The sequence below is a fragment of the Dunckerocampus dactyliophorus genome, chromosome 5, assembly GCF_027744805.1.
Source record: "Dunckerocampus dactyliophorus isolate RoL2022-P2 chromosome 5, RoL_Ddac_1.1, whole genome shotgun sequence".
NCBI classification, from domain to species: domain Eukaryota; kingdom Metazoa; phylum Chordata; class Actinopteri; order Syngnathiformes; family Syngnathidae; genus Dunckerocampus; species Dunckerocampus dactyliophorus.
The window spans coordinates 13,564,963-13,579,878 of NC_072823.1; the positions used below are offsets into that span (position 1 = coordinate 13,564,963).

General features: G+C 39.7%; 1 protein-coding gene across 6 annotated transcripts in view; it reads right to left on the reverse strand.

Moving 5' to 3' along the window:
* ano3 (anoctamin 3) overlaps positions 1-14,916 on the reverse strand; it is a 49,132-nt gene that overhangs the window by 11,610 nt on the left and 22,606 nt on the right. For 4 of the 6 annotated variants that reach the window (XM_054777677.1, XM_054777679.1, XM_054777680.1 and 1 more), the window contains exons 5-13: positions 14,479-14,579; positions 14,340-14,387; positions 9,941-10,075; positions 8,469-8,575; positions 7,014-7,069; positions 6,813-6,934; positions 4,173-4,307; positions 3,994-4,090; positions 3,313-3,373 (exon numbers count right to left, since the gene is read on the reverse strand). In XM_054777677.1, the coding sequence (XP_054633652.1) occupies positions 3,313-3,373; positions 3,994-4,090; positions 4,173-4,307; positions 6,813-6,934; positions 7,014-7,069; positions 8,469-8,575; positions 9,941-10,075; positions 14,340-14,387; positions 14,479-14,579 (862 nt within the window). The remainder of the gene's footprint in view (positions 1-3,312; positions 3,374-3,993; positions 4,091-4,172; positions 4,308-6,812; positions 6,935-7,013; positions 7,070-8,468; positions 8,576-9,940; positions 10,076-14,339; positions 14,388-14,478; positions 14,580-14,916) is intronic. The other 2 variants (XM_054777678.1, XM_054777675.1) reach the window with 1 other exon arrangement.

Sequence of the window (14,916 nt, forward strand, 5' to 3'; positions counted from 1 at the left end):
AGTAGCAGAACATTTTAATCACTTCAATCATCTTTAACCGTGTTATTAAGAGCAATGAGGGGTTGTGCTCAAACACACCATGTACGGTAATTTAAGCTGAATTCTCATGTTTTGAGTGTATTTATAGCAAATTGTACTTCCAGTTACACAGTGCCTTTGAACACACCATCGGGTCAGGACCTGGTGTTCATCGTTTGTGTATGTTATATGAACCAATAAGTGAGTTCAATGATTATGTTTTACATCAAGAGTGAGTTACTTTGAGTGTTTTTCTTTGTCTTTCTGTTTATTATGCCCACATAGGGGCATAATAAAGATGATGTTTGGAGTTCTGTCTGAGTTTTGTCTAAGTTTGAGAATAAATAAATCTACACTAGGAAATACGCTTTGAACCCACACATATACAAAATATGACAGAATGGAAGTTGGACTACCTTTTTTCTCAGGTTTGGGACAGGTACAATACTACAGCGTGCACGTCTTGATGAGGTCCAAGGAATGCTCAGGTTTTTCGTATGTACGCTACGACACTTGAAAAACTAGGGGGTACATTGGTGACCACTTCACAAAATAACGTTATTATGGGTTTACCAGTTGTGTATACATTAGTTCTTAATTACTGATGTTTAATGCTGTGCTTTGCAAACGCTATTTAGTGTGTTTTGAGTTGGGAGTTGCTGAAAACACCTTGCTTTTTGTTTCTTGTAGTCTTTTGGATTTATTTTGGCCAGGGATCCCCTTTAGTGCTGTGCTTTTTTCGTGTCGGCAATACAGCCAAATTAAAACCCAAATTAAAATGTGTTGCCTTGGTGGCATCTCGGACCATATCAAACACTCTCATTCAAGATTTAATAAATTGCTAGAAGTCATTAGAAAAAGACACCTAGCGTGACCTGCATGCCAAATAGTAATCCCATATTTAGTTCTACCGCTTACAGAATATAACATTTTTAAGTGTTGTAGCAGCAAATAGTGAGCCACCTATACTGGTCATTATAGATGCTTGTTACTGGCTTTCTTACCGACATCCGATATACAGTGTTCCCTCGTTAGTTTGAGGGACGAGCTACTTGCCAATATTGGTATTGTTTGGTATCAGTATCGGAAATGAAGTGCTGGACAGTGTTTTCTTGCTCTGTCGGGGTTCACCTTTCGCAGATTCACTGTTTCGCGGAATTTTTTTAGTGCTTTTTTTTTTTTACAGTGTATGAATGCTGTTACAAACTAAGCCTGGCCCTTTAAGAAGAATTGCGTTGAGGGAAGTTGAGTGTCTCTCTCTTTCTCTCTTCCCTCTCTCGTCTGTCTGCACCGCCCATTGTTTTTTACGTCCTGATTGACTGTAGAGCATTGTCAATCAATCTCCTTCGTGCCGCCCTGCCGTTTGTCCTGTGTCATCGCTTGCTTGATAGCTTGCTAGCTTGTAAATGAATCTTAGGCTCAAAGGAGGAGGACTGCAACAGAGGAGTATAGTACTGCAGCAATATGTTTTAACAAAGATACAATGATGAAAAGGCACGGTCACAGGAGTGAAATATTGGTGAGTGACTTAATAATTTCTTGTGTCCGACCTGTAGGTTGATCATTAAAATTCAAACCAAGGTTTGAACTTTTTTGAGAGTGTTTAAACAAGAGAGAAATGTGAGAAAATGTTATTGCTTGTCTGAGAAAAGTGTATAAAGTGTATGGTGAGGGGTTTTACAGCCTTAAAACATATACAATTGTTGTAAAAAAAAAATGAAGTTGGCTACTTTGCGGATTTCACTTATTGCGGGATATTTTGGGAACCTATTCCCCACGATAAATGTGTGATGAATAAACAAATTATGCTTCTTTTCCTGTGATGCCACTGGATGCATTTCACCAATAAACACTGTTTGTGCAAAATAAGGCAAATACTGCAATATACAAGTTATAGAAAAAGTAAACATTTTGTCTCCACAAAATAGTTATTAAAAGATCATGACCTATAGCAAGGTTGGTCCTAATAAATTCACAAATAAGGAAGTTGCACATTTCTATGTGGGACAAACATCTGTATAAGAACGGTAAGTCAGTAAAGTGCAAAGTATGAAACTCTGGACTAATATAATCAGTGAAATTAAAACTGGGCTTATTCAGCACGTTTCTGGTCACTTATTATTTTGCTGCATGAATGCAGCATGAACAAAACATATGACATTAGATTTATTAAAGGAAGACACCTTACTCTGTGTTTGCATAACCACTGCATGCATATTTACAATCCAAAGGCAAATCTTGGAAATAATTCCAGACCGTGTACATGTGCAGCACAATGTCATAACTCTCGCTCCGATATCATTTTGAACAGATAATATCGGTTGGTGGATATTATTGGACATCCCTACTGCTAATTATAACTGTTAATCATTATCATGTTTCTAATCGCTTTACTAAGTCTTTGTAGAGGTACGTGTATTTTAAAGTGGTGTCAGTGTTTCCGATTGGTTGACTTATTTCACTAACTGTCACTTTGATGCTCTTGATACCTTAATTCCCTTTAGGGAACACGGATCAATAAAGTTCAATCTAATCTAATCTAATCCAACGAGAATGATAAATAACAACATTGAAATCACAGTGTCAATCAAATCTGAACACTAGCAGAACTGTTGATACAGCTCTTGTATTGGACCTCATTCAATTACGCAGGTGTACCTAATGGTGCGGTGAGTGTAATACTTTTTTCTTCTGCTTCAAAGTCACCAAAACATGATTCTACAATCAGATCAACTTTGCTGCAAAGGATGCAAAAGTTTAATATAACTTGACCTACTTTTGTTTAAAGAGACATAAAAGAAGTCTAGATTGGCTCTCTTGGGAAAAACAATGTTTATACACACACACACACACACACACACACACACACACACACACACACACACACACACACACACCAGACCTCAAGTGCACTCAGTGGTGCGGCACTGCCTACTTTAGTCCATTCTGCCAAAAGCCTTAATGCAGGATTCTGGCTCTCCAGCTTTCCTCAGACTTCATTTAGCCCAAACACAGAACACTATGTGCCAAGTGTTCCCTCTGGGTCCAGGTTATTATTTTTCACACTGACAGTAAGATGGATGCAGTAACATTCACATTCTACATCACAATGATGTTATAGCCGTGAAAACTACAATCTACCTTCATCATCATGGCCCTGTTTCTACCAGACTGACAGTTGTAGGATGATTTGTGCTTCTTTTATTTACACAGAAGATTGTGTACAAGAAAATGCACGAGGATCATTTTCAATTCCAAAAGCCTTCTCAAATGTGAAAAACAGCCTGCACCTACCCCAAATTGCCATGAAGATAGCGAAGAAAACAGTGCCGCCATTGTCGAACAAATGAGTCACCTACACACAACACAGGTTTAGTTCAATATGTAACTCTTTGACCACAACATTAACCTGACACGATTTAATAAGATGTGATTTGTGTGCTATGCCCTGCAAACAAAATGAATGTATATTATTGGAATGCACTGGTGTACCACAGTCATTTATTTTGCCCCACTTTTCCATTATTTTGCTACAAGAGAGGGGTAAAATATTAGAATGAGCTCTCTGTATGATGCAGTACTACAACCACAGTAATAAATATATCGTGATGTTGACAGGGTGAGACAGGAATGCTGTCGAAAAATGACCCTTTATTTAGGTATCGCAAAAGCTTGTTTACAGAATTGTAGGCCAATGCACTCTTGCAACATTACTCTACCCGAGTGGGGCACATTTAATTGGGTTCCAACACGGAGCTGCACTACATTACACCTACAGGAGACAGATGCACCTAAATGGCATGACAGTGGCACCAAAATGGAGCATTACTATGTTTAGAAAGGGAGATATACTGTAACTCTTGTATTGGATCTCATTAGATTATGCAGGTGTACATAATGTTGTGGCTGTTGAGTAGATTCCGGGCCAAAAAAAGTGGAGGCACATGAAATATTTGATCAAAAATAGCTGCTGACCTTTGCATAGACACAACTGTCACTTAGCGTCCATGGATCGCAGGTTTCCTCGCACATTGGACACATGATGGTCGTGTTGGCTTCACAAATTTCTTTACTAAAGGGACAGTAATTGAAGCAAAGTGAGTTCAGTTAGAAGCAATATCAGTCTTTATACTGTCATGCAGGTGGTGTCTGACCTGACTTGGCTGGAGTCCATGGTGAAGAGTCCGTAGAGGAAGACAAACAAGCCAACCAGTGCAGCAGGGATCAACATGCCCGTGTACCAGCCCAACCATGCAAAGTAAAGGCCAATTTTCTCTCCAAAGTAGCGTCTGACCGAGACAGACAAAGCAGACAATGTCTACTATTACTGGCTGGAACGTGTTGTTGTTGATGTTGTTGTTGTTTTTAAACCTATTTAGAAGGAAAATGTAGGTGTCAGGATGTAGTGATCTCATAGATCAGCTTGATTTTTAAGAAGGGAACCATAAGAATGAACACAAAGTGTGTTTAAAATTTTCAGTATCTGTTATATCTGGGGAGTTGAATCAAGAGCATTTGCACATGGACCTGGACGAGAAGTGAAAAAAAAGGTAAAAATCAAGCGGTTGCTCTGATTCAACACTCTTGTAACATGGCACAATTTACATGTGTTAATTTTGGTTCCTAAATATGTACAAGCCATTGACCTTTTAAAAGGGCACTCATTTAAATATTTAGAAATTCAATCTTAGACAATTATCTTGAGATGTTAACTTTTTTTTGCTTGTATGATATATTATTGTAATTCAATTTGATTTCATTACCAGTCAAAAGTTAGGATGCAAATTCAATACAATGAGAACATGTCTGGGGCACTGCTATCCACACATTATTGTAGTACGAAACCTTTTTTCTAAATTTTAAATAATAACCTTTTCAAAATTTCTGATCATCATCATATTTATAAGAACAATAAACAGTGAAACAGTATCCGTGTGGCTTTTCTGTCGCCTCCCGTCGTGCCCCCACTCATCACCACGTTCACAAACACAAGTCTTCAATAAAGGTAAAAATTATATTAAACGTTCATTCATTCCTCATTTATATGTACTTTGTATGAATTTTGCTTTGTTTTCTGCATGTAAAACTATTAATTATTCTATGTCAAATGTTGTGGTTTGGTGTTTGGAGCAAATTAATTGGATTTATCAGTAAATTATTTCTAAAATGATATGTCCTATATACAGTACGTACATACATACAGTACAGGCCAAAAGTTTATTTTCATGACTATTTACATTGTAGATTCTCACTGAAGGCATCAAAACTATGAATTAACACATGGAATTATGTACTAAAGAAGTGTTCAATAACTCATAACAATTTTTTGATAGCGCTGCAAACCCTTGGTATTCTCTCAATGAGCTTCAAGTGGTAGTCACCTGAAATGGTTTTCACTTCACAGGTGTGCCTTGTCAGGGTTACTTAGAGGAATTTCTTGCCTTATTAATGGGGTTGGGACCATCAGTTGTGTTGTTTGTGTCCAAACATTTGGCCTGTACTGTATATACCGGTAGCTTACTATTTACACACATCTTTGTTTACACATTTTGCCTGGCTCTCACTGCCTCTCTGGCGGCATCTAGCTAGCTTGTTTTTGTTCCACAGGTGAGCTACAAGTGGCTATCACATTCATGGGGTCCATGCAAACTGTCAAATTGTACAAAATGTTGTACTTTTGTACTAGTAACATAGTACTAAATGACTAAATAGGTAGGTAACAAAAGGAGGCTCGACATTTTAGACACTCACTTTAAGTGTTGTCAGCAACTTTGCCTTTAAATGAACAGTTTTGCAATGTTCTTGGTTCATTTTCTGCTGGTTGTTAAAAACAGTTAAATAAATAAGTTATTAATTAATTAGTCATATAAATTCTTATTTGTCATACTACAAAAAAAATGCAGATGCAGCAGCAGCAGCACGACACAGCGGCGGCAGTCTGCCCTCCTATGCAGCCCACCGCCACAGCTTCAAAAAATCCTAGGGGAAACCCTGATATTGGTTATAGGTGTTGGATAAGGCTATGGTTCCTATCAAAAGCTGCAATGACAAATTGTGGTTACTGGGCAGCTCAGGGGTTATCCACATGGAAATGTTTTCAGGTCAAAATGGAAAAGTATTTTATGGTTTCTGCCTCTCATCCACACGAGAACGCCGTTCTGGGTGACCTGAGACTGTATTGTTTGAAAACGGTCGAAACAGTCGACATTCTCCTCATATTTTGTTGTCTTATACTCCATAATGACTAGCAGAAGTAATTACTCTTCTCAGAAGTCTTAAAAAGCGGAAGACAACTAACTTTCTTTCTTCTTCTGTGATTTGGTGTGTCATGTGGCTAGGCCCACGTGTTTGTTCACAGCGCCACACGTAGATATGCTTGTGTATTACATCGTTTTCTCTCAGTGATTCGTTCCCGTCTGGATGCAATAATTTACTAATCCGGCATAGTATGGATGTGAATTTCTTTCAACCCACCAAAAAAAAAAAATCTCAGGAACGTTCCCGTGTGGACAGGGCGTCAGTCACACTCTATTTGTTTATTTCAAGAAATCTAAATTGTCTAGTGACAATGACAATGGTTGAGACTTCACTCCCATCCCACTTTGCATCAGTTTACTGTGCCACTTATAAATGTAGGACATGCAGTGTCGATTGAAGCCTGATTAAAAAAATGATGAGGCTGTGTAAACAGGCAAACTAGGTTACTCTTTGTCTCTAATGTCTGATATATTCAAAGCCAAGCTCATGCTTCAGTTCAAAACGGGAGAGCGTCACCTCAGCCAAAAGCAGAGTACCTGATGAGGTCCAGAGGCTGATACTTGTACCAGATCCCCCAGCGAGCCCAGCGCTCATAAAGGAGGTGCCTGTGGTTCTGGGCACCATGCGTCTTAATAGGATGTCTGCTCTTGTATCCACCCTGATGAGACAAAAAGGCAGAGACTAGCACATTAGCTGCTGTTTGTGAAGATTCTAAACACTAATTCTGAACTTCTTACCTCATGTTGAGGAAAGGCAGCTTCATAGGTGTTGTTGCCCAATAACCGGTTGATACCTGCCGTGCAAAAAAGCATTCAGTTTAGGTTCAGTGAGATGTATTCAAACAAATTCACTCCTCTATGGTAGTGATTTACTACCATATGGGAGTTTTTTAAACACATGAGAGGTGCTAAAACAATATGAATTTTTAAATAGCTGCATGTCCTTGAAAATAACCCACCGGCCAAGCTTTTGATTTGCACCCCTGCCATCATTTACGCCTGCTGCAAATTGATGAAATGAGTGTGATGCTTCAAAGACTAAAGAGTGTGCATACTGTACTGTACTGTATGAATCACATCAGGAGTGAATTGAAAAGGATAATGCCTTAATTTACATTATCGTCCCCCTGGATGGAAACAGGAAGAGCAGAAGGGGGGGTGAATGACTAATGGAGAGTGGTCAACAGTATTAAAATATTCATGCAAATCCATTCAAGCTCCTCAAAGAGAGCCTGTGATGAGCAAAACCTGTAGGTAGTCAAATAGAAAGAGGCAGTTTTCCAGCACAGGAGCTTTTGAGACATTTTAGGAAAATACAGGTTTGTAGGACACTCACAATATCCAATGAGCTCCTATACAAGTGCTTGGTTGAAACATTGTGCATTTACAAAGATAAGAATGTCCACTTCTCATGTAGCCCAATAAGGTAACCAAAATATTAGAAACCCCACTCAACATAACCTGTCAGCATTTCCACACCACTGCAAACTACAGCCACAACAAGAAAAACGTTGTTAAATGCATATCAGTAGGTGCTGAGCAACCCTGAGAAACCAACCTGATGATGCTTGAAGCTGACTGGTCTGGCACTCGCTCATAAAACTGACAATATATTCTTGTTGTGGCGTCCATCAGCATGCTAATAAATAAAGCTATAGATACATCGGGCGCTCTGCGATTGGCTGGCGACCAGTCCATGGTGTACCCTGCCTCTCGCCCAAAGTCAGCTGGGATAGGCTCCAGCATACCCCGGCGACTCGAATGAGGATAAGCGGCATAGAAAATGGATGGATGGATATACAGTATTGGCAGAGGGAACCCTCAATATGGCTTTGAACAGAGTGTTGCAATTAATGGTGTTCAAAAATTACAATGCCAATTCATGAGTGTGCACCACCATCTGTTTCAGGGTGGATTGTTACATTAAGTGTTGACAACATTTGGTAAACTATTAACCTCTTGGAGTATCTGAGAGAGGATTGGTGGGACAACACCTTGAATAAAATGCTTTTTGAATTACTTAATCATTTGAGTGACGGTATTAAACACCATTAATAGGAACAAATTAAGACAGAATGAAATGAAATCCTGTACAGTGCTGTTATGCCTTAGGTGAATTATTACAGCATTCTATATATAACTTGGGTGTGTTTCTAAGCTGTTTAATACTAACATTTCTGCTACTTGTCATACCCATTTTTGACTTTCCATCCTCGTACTTGGTGCGCTGCAGGACATGGTGGACTATTCTGCTTCTGGTAGAGTTGGAGAAGAAGGTCTCTCTGTTGTTGATAGTGAAGCTGGTTGGAAATGAATGGCACAATCCATGAGCTATTGATCATTTGCAAAGCTATCAATATTATTCTGTCGAGGCCATAAGCAGCAGGAAAACTGTTCAAACTCATTCTATGCTACAAAGGTTCCCTTCACTGCGACAACAGCAAAGTTCACAAGACAAAGGTGGAAATGATATGGCAAGGAGATGCTGCATTTCTCATAATTCTATATACACGTACTGCCAGGGGTACGTGAATTGTCATAGGCAAGACAAAACAACATGACTACATTGGAAACTGGAATATCAACATACAATTGGGAGCATTCCATGGCAAGTCTCCGTGCTCTTGCACAAATGTATGTGAATCTCGATGACTGACACCAGAGGCTGTCTGCAGCTTATGGCGCTGTGCAGCTAACTGCTGAAAATTCATACCTTTTTGGAGTAGTGGATTTACTCGGCCTATGGATTTGACATTTCGAAATTCAAGGCTTTTTCCAGACTCATTAAATAGATGTGTATAATTAGAGCTGCAATAACTAATCAATGAGTTGATGATTCATCGATTAATCAATTCTCCAAATCAACTATTTTGGCATTCGATTGATGTTTTTTTATTTAGAAATGTACATATCCTCTAATTCCAGCCTCTCAAATGTAAATATTTTTAAATGATACATTTTTTTCAAATTGTTCGAACGATCGACCGGCAAAGTCCCAAAGATGGACTAGTAGCTCATGATTGACGGGTTGGCGACTCCTGTCTCCTGTCTTAGTTGTGCTTACTTGTTCTACATCACTTATTATAATTATGATATAAAATGCTGTAATTATAGGTGTTTATTTAGTTAAACTGCAAAGAGCACAGGGCATGAATAGGAAGCAGGCGGCAATGGGAGAGAGGCTGTTATTTTAAAACTCATTGTATCTAACAACTTAATTTCTTAACTTTAAGAATAGTTTGCAGTGCATGAGAAAGTGCAACCAACATTTTAAAGCGCATGAACAGGTAGATGCAGCTGCTGGATGCTGACCACTCATGATACTTCAAATGCTGCTACTTACACCTTGTGGAGTGATTTATAAAAATTACATCAGGAGGTTTCCTACAGCCACAGATGTTAATGCCAATGTTATTGACCTGGCACTAGTGGTCATTTGCTTGTAAAACACACTCCTGGTGACCTGGTTAACTGAATACAGACATTAACTGGCTCATTTACTGTATATCTCTTGTGGATTGTGCAGGTGAGCCAATACGAGTAATTCAAATATAAATCAAACTGTAATTGTGTAAACTTATATTTTGCTTCCCTTCGTGAAAAACAAGGAGTGATCATGTCCTTAGTGTCTGTATAGTTCAGGCGAGTGTTACGTGATGACTTACTGATGCATGCGTGCTCTACTGAAGGGAGCAGTGTAGCAGTCGGTCTCCTCCAGGTCAGGCAGAGCCTCTTTGTCCAGCTTCATGGGATTTCTGGGAAGCCAGCTCTTTATCTGACGACATCTCAGATGAAAGCGGCTGCACAGATGGAGCGCACCATGCAGAATAGGATTAACGGCACGGATTAACATGAAGATTGTCTACTTTGACATTATAAAGTGGACCTGTGACTTTTACTCTCACCACCAATCCACATTATACTTGTAGTTATGTATGCATAGCCCTCCTCCTTTATATTATTTTAGACTAAGATAACTTGATGCTTAGAAATGTATCCCTTCATGACTCAGAAGTATTTCATTTGGGATCCAGGCAGCATTTTGCTATCCTGTGAGTCGCATAAACTGTAAAATGACTCAACGATGCCGCTGTCTTGATATCGATTAGAGGAATATAAATATGTGTAAAAACATGGTTTACATCTATGAGGAGAACAGGTACTGTGTGGTATATATTGATATGAAAGCAACAAACTGTCACCGCTTGCACACGGTCCATTTGTTCAGCCTTACGGGGATGTGAGTTAGTGACAGACCATTAGTAAACACTGAGAGCGTATTTACTTCTTTGTTTTCACTTGAGTGCAACAGCTTTGTGAAAGACTGTAAGCAAAACCTCATGGCTATCATTCCTCATGCTGACTTACGAAACTCACACACAAAACTCTCCGACAAGGGAGGCTGCAGTAGGAAACTACAAACAATTAAAGCACGATATTACAATCCTATTGAACTATTTTCCCACAACATAAGCACTTCTGCCACAACATGTCTTATTGTTTTTATGTTAATACTATGCTGGTTAAGCTGGCCTTTAAGAAGTACAGTTGGAAGGTATTCTGCTAGTGCCAGTTTGACTCTGGAACAGATTCAATTAATTTCCATTATTTTGTATGATAATGGTGATGATTTCATATATTTTGAACATGCTTACATATTACATTGGAATACATCACATATTACAGTTCACAATTCCACATGTTCACAAAGGAGTAGGAAGCAAAGCTATTTAATCCTACTCCCTCTCTGTTTCAGATCAATTGCAAATACATTTGTTCACTTCCTGTATTCAACATGTACCCTTTTCCAATTATGAAATAATTAAAGAAAATGACAACACGGTATAATAATGTTTTACAATAAGAATTAAGGTTTGTCGCTAAGGCTGCTCTTGTCACCGATGCTGTTCATAATCTTCATGGACAGAACTTCTAGGCGCAGCCCAGGCGTTGATGGAGTCGAGTTTGGTGGCCTTAGGATCTCGTCTCTACTATTTGCAGACAATGTCGTCCTGATGGCTTCATTGGGCTGTGACCTTCAGTGTTTACTGGGGCGGTTTGCATCTGAGTGAGAAGCTTGTGGGATGAGACTCACCACCTCCAAATCCGAGGCAATGGTTCTCAGTCGGAAAAGGGTGGATTGCTCCCTCCTGGTTGGGAATGAGTTCCTGCCCCAGGTGGAGGAGTTCAAGTATCTTGGGGTCTTGTTCACGAGTGAGGGAAGGTTGGAGCGTGAGGTCGATAGGCGGATTGGTGCAGCGTCTGCAGTAATGCAGTCACTGTATCGGACCTTCGTGGTGAAAAGAGAGCTGAGCCGGAAGGCAAAGCTCCCAATTTACTGGTCGATCTACAGTATGTTCCCACCCTCACCTATGGTCATGAGCTTTGGGTTGTGACCGAAAGAAGGAGATCGCGGATACAAGCGGCTGAAAGGAGTTTCCTCCTTAGGGTGGCTGGACTCACCCTAAGACAGTGGTGGGCAAACTACGGCCCGCGGGCCACATTCGGTCCGCAAAGTTTTGAATCCGGCCCGCCAGTTGCATCCAAAGTATTGAATTTAAACTTTTAACATGCAAACTAGCAACATGACTTGCAATTAGTCAGAGTCAATCTGAGACAACCTTTGATGGTTTAAGTGGCTTTTCACATGCAGCGATCCAACAACACACCCATGGTGCCAAGTAAACACAAATCACATAAGTGACACACAACTTACTCTACCCACTGCACTGTCTGGGAAGTAAAAAAGGAGGTGCGTTCACATACTGTTTAATAGTCAATGTTTTATCATTCATAGTTCATATTGTACATCACACATCCTTTATTCATGTACATTCCGGGTGTCTTATTCAGTATTTATTCGTTATTTGATGTGGTCTGATGTTTAAAGTGCTCCTGAAAAAAGGGACACAAGCACATATAGCAGATTGTATGACACGTTTACAGATAAAATAAGACAAATAATTCCAGGTGGACTGTTATAAGCCTAAAATAGTGTGCATGTGTCAAATATATAGCCGGCCCCCCAGCCAATTTTGTTAAGTCAATACGGCCCGCGAGTCAAAAATTTTGCCTACACCTGCCCTAAGAGATAGGGTGAGGAGGTCAGTCATCCGGGAGGAGCTCAGTGCAGAGCCGCTGCTCCTTCACATCGAGAGGAGCCAGTTGAGGTGGCTCGAGCATCCAGTCCAGATGCCTCCCAGATGCCTCCCTGGTGAGGTGTTCCGGGCATACCCAGCTGGTAGAAGGCCCCGGGGCAGACCTAGGACACGCTGGAGGCGATGTCTCACAGCTGGCCTGAGAATGCCTTGGTGTCCTCCCGGTGGAGCTGGAGGAGGTGGCCGTGGACTGGGAAGTCTGGGCTTTCTTACTGAGACTGCTGCCCCCGCGACCCGGGCCCGGATAAGAAGGGAAAAATGGATGGATGGATGGATACTTGGCGGATTTCACTTATTGCGGGCTATTTTGGGAACCTATACCCCGCGATAAATGAGGGAACACTGTATATCAATGTAGATAAATTCTATGACACTCATAATAAATATATAATAAGTGATGAACAAGTTAATAGTTCACAGAAACATAGTTAGATGATGAGTGAGTACAGACAATGTAATACTTCCTGTAGTCCTAAGAAATTAATAAGTAGTAAGTGCAAGAGTCGTTAGACATAGCATTGCATGTACACTGTGTTTCCGGATTCTTCTTCCTTACATCAACTGCTTGTACTGCTCCTTGAAATGCCTCATTTTAGTACATTGTTTAAATTCTTTACTCAGTCTGTTCCATAATTTGATATACACATACTGATATACTGAAGGTTTTTAGCTAATAATTAATTTTAGCTGTTTCAAAGTTTACCAGATCAGCAAATTTTAATCATTGTGATTTTAGGCATAAAGGGTTTGTGCGTTCTCTATAACCGATATTATGGATAATCCTTACTGACCTTTTTTGCAGTACAGTTAGTGAGTGAAGTGTACTTTTGTAGTTATTTCCCCATATCTCCACACAATAAGTTAGATATGGTAACACCAGAGAACAATAGAGAGTATAGAGTGATTTTTTTGTCCAGAATGAATTTTGCTTTGTTCAGTATGTAAGTACAGTTGTCCCTCACTACATTGTGATTCAAACATCTCACCCTCACTCTATTGCAGTTTTTCCAAAATCTATTAAATAAATGATCGCTGTTTCATGGCTCTTTGTACTTTGCGATGAGTTCTTTCTTGAATTCAACACTGTTTCTCACCTTCTGTATCAAATGGCGGGCCCCCGTAACTTTCTTTGGCCCCATGGCAGGTTATTTAGCAGTCACACTCAATAAAAAATACATAGACTGTGAGTCAGCAACGCATAGGGTGCTTTCTTTGGCACTCGATTCAGCACAGGGCAAACAAGCTAGTTTAATATGAGCAATGTTGTATTAAAACCCAGGCAAAATTTTAGACGAAAACCGAATCGTATGAAAACTAGGGAATACAGGTTTGACTATTTTTCAAGGCTTAGGTTTTACCATGAACAATGCTACTAAATTCTTATTAGAACAGGCTACATAAAATAGTGTCAAGTCAGGTACAGTGGTAGCAAATCTGTAGCACTAAAATTTTTGTCCATATTTTATTGAACCAGAAGAAAAAAGCTCCTTTTTGTTGGCGATTGTTCATTTCTCACGGCAATGTTTCTGTCTGCCTTCCAGTGATGTAACACACAGACGTGGAGTCCTGTCAGTGAAGCTCGGACATCATTTGAACATAATTTCAAAGCTTGACTGCATCCTTCTAAAAATAGTACGCAAACAAGTCTATGCAGGGCCTTGGTTTTTATTCTAAGATTATGTATAGTTGATGGGAAAAGCACCACCAATGTGGGTGAACGAAAGTATTGTTCTATAAACAATGCGCTTGACATATTCATTGTTGCTGTGTTTGACAGGGTTGAACCGCTTACTCCTGTACCACTGTGAAAAGCATTCACAATCATATGTAATACTTTCCATAGTCTACTCAAGGCCTTCCTATGTGCATACATTCCATTCCTTTGCAAAAGAGGAAATACACGTACCTGCCCAAGGTTTTGCTTTTCCAGTCTGTTAAGTAGCATTTTTTCCTTCCACAGGAAAAGAGAGACACATTAAAGAAGCTTCCAGCCACTGAAAGAAAATGATGCTCTCCATGTGAATCTCTTCTCCAACATCTGTTACCTGAAAGGCATTCGGATGTTCATCTGCTCTGCATATTTGCAAAGTGTGTCCCAGGGAGCGTGGATCTTCACAAACATGATGTCGTTGTTTGTCAAGGAAGGCTTTTAAATCATAAAGACAACAATGTAAGATCCAATTTTAAACTGACTGAATTAAACACACAGTATTGTGCAAAAGGATTAGCCCATCTAGTTTTGTTCAACTGTCGAAAATGATAATGAATGAATGATAATGGGACCGTCTGTGTTCACCATGAACAAGAAGTAGTGTGCTAACTAACAAACAGATGGACACACAAACTTGTTCCTCGAGCATCATGGAGGCCTAAGACTTTTGCACAGTACCATTCACATCTCATTTAGTATACAGTTGTCCATCGCTATATCGCGCTTCGAATATCGCTCCCTCACTATATTGTGTTTTAAAAAAAATAATTAA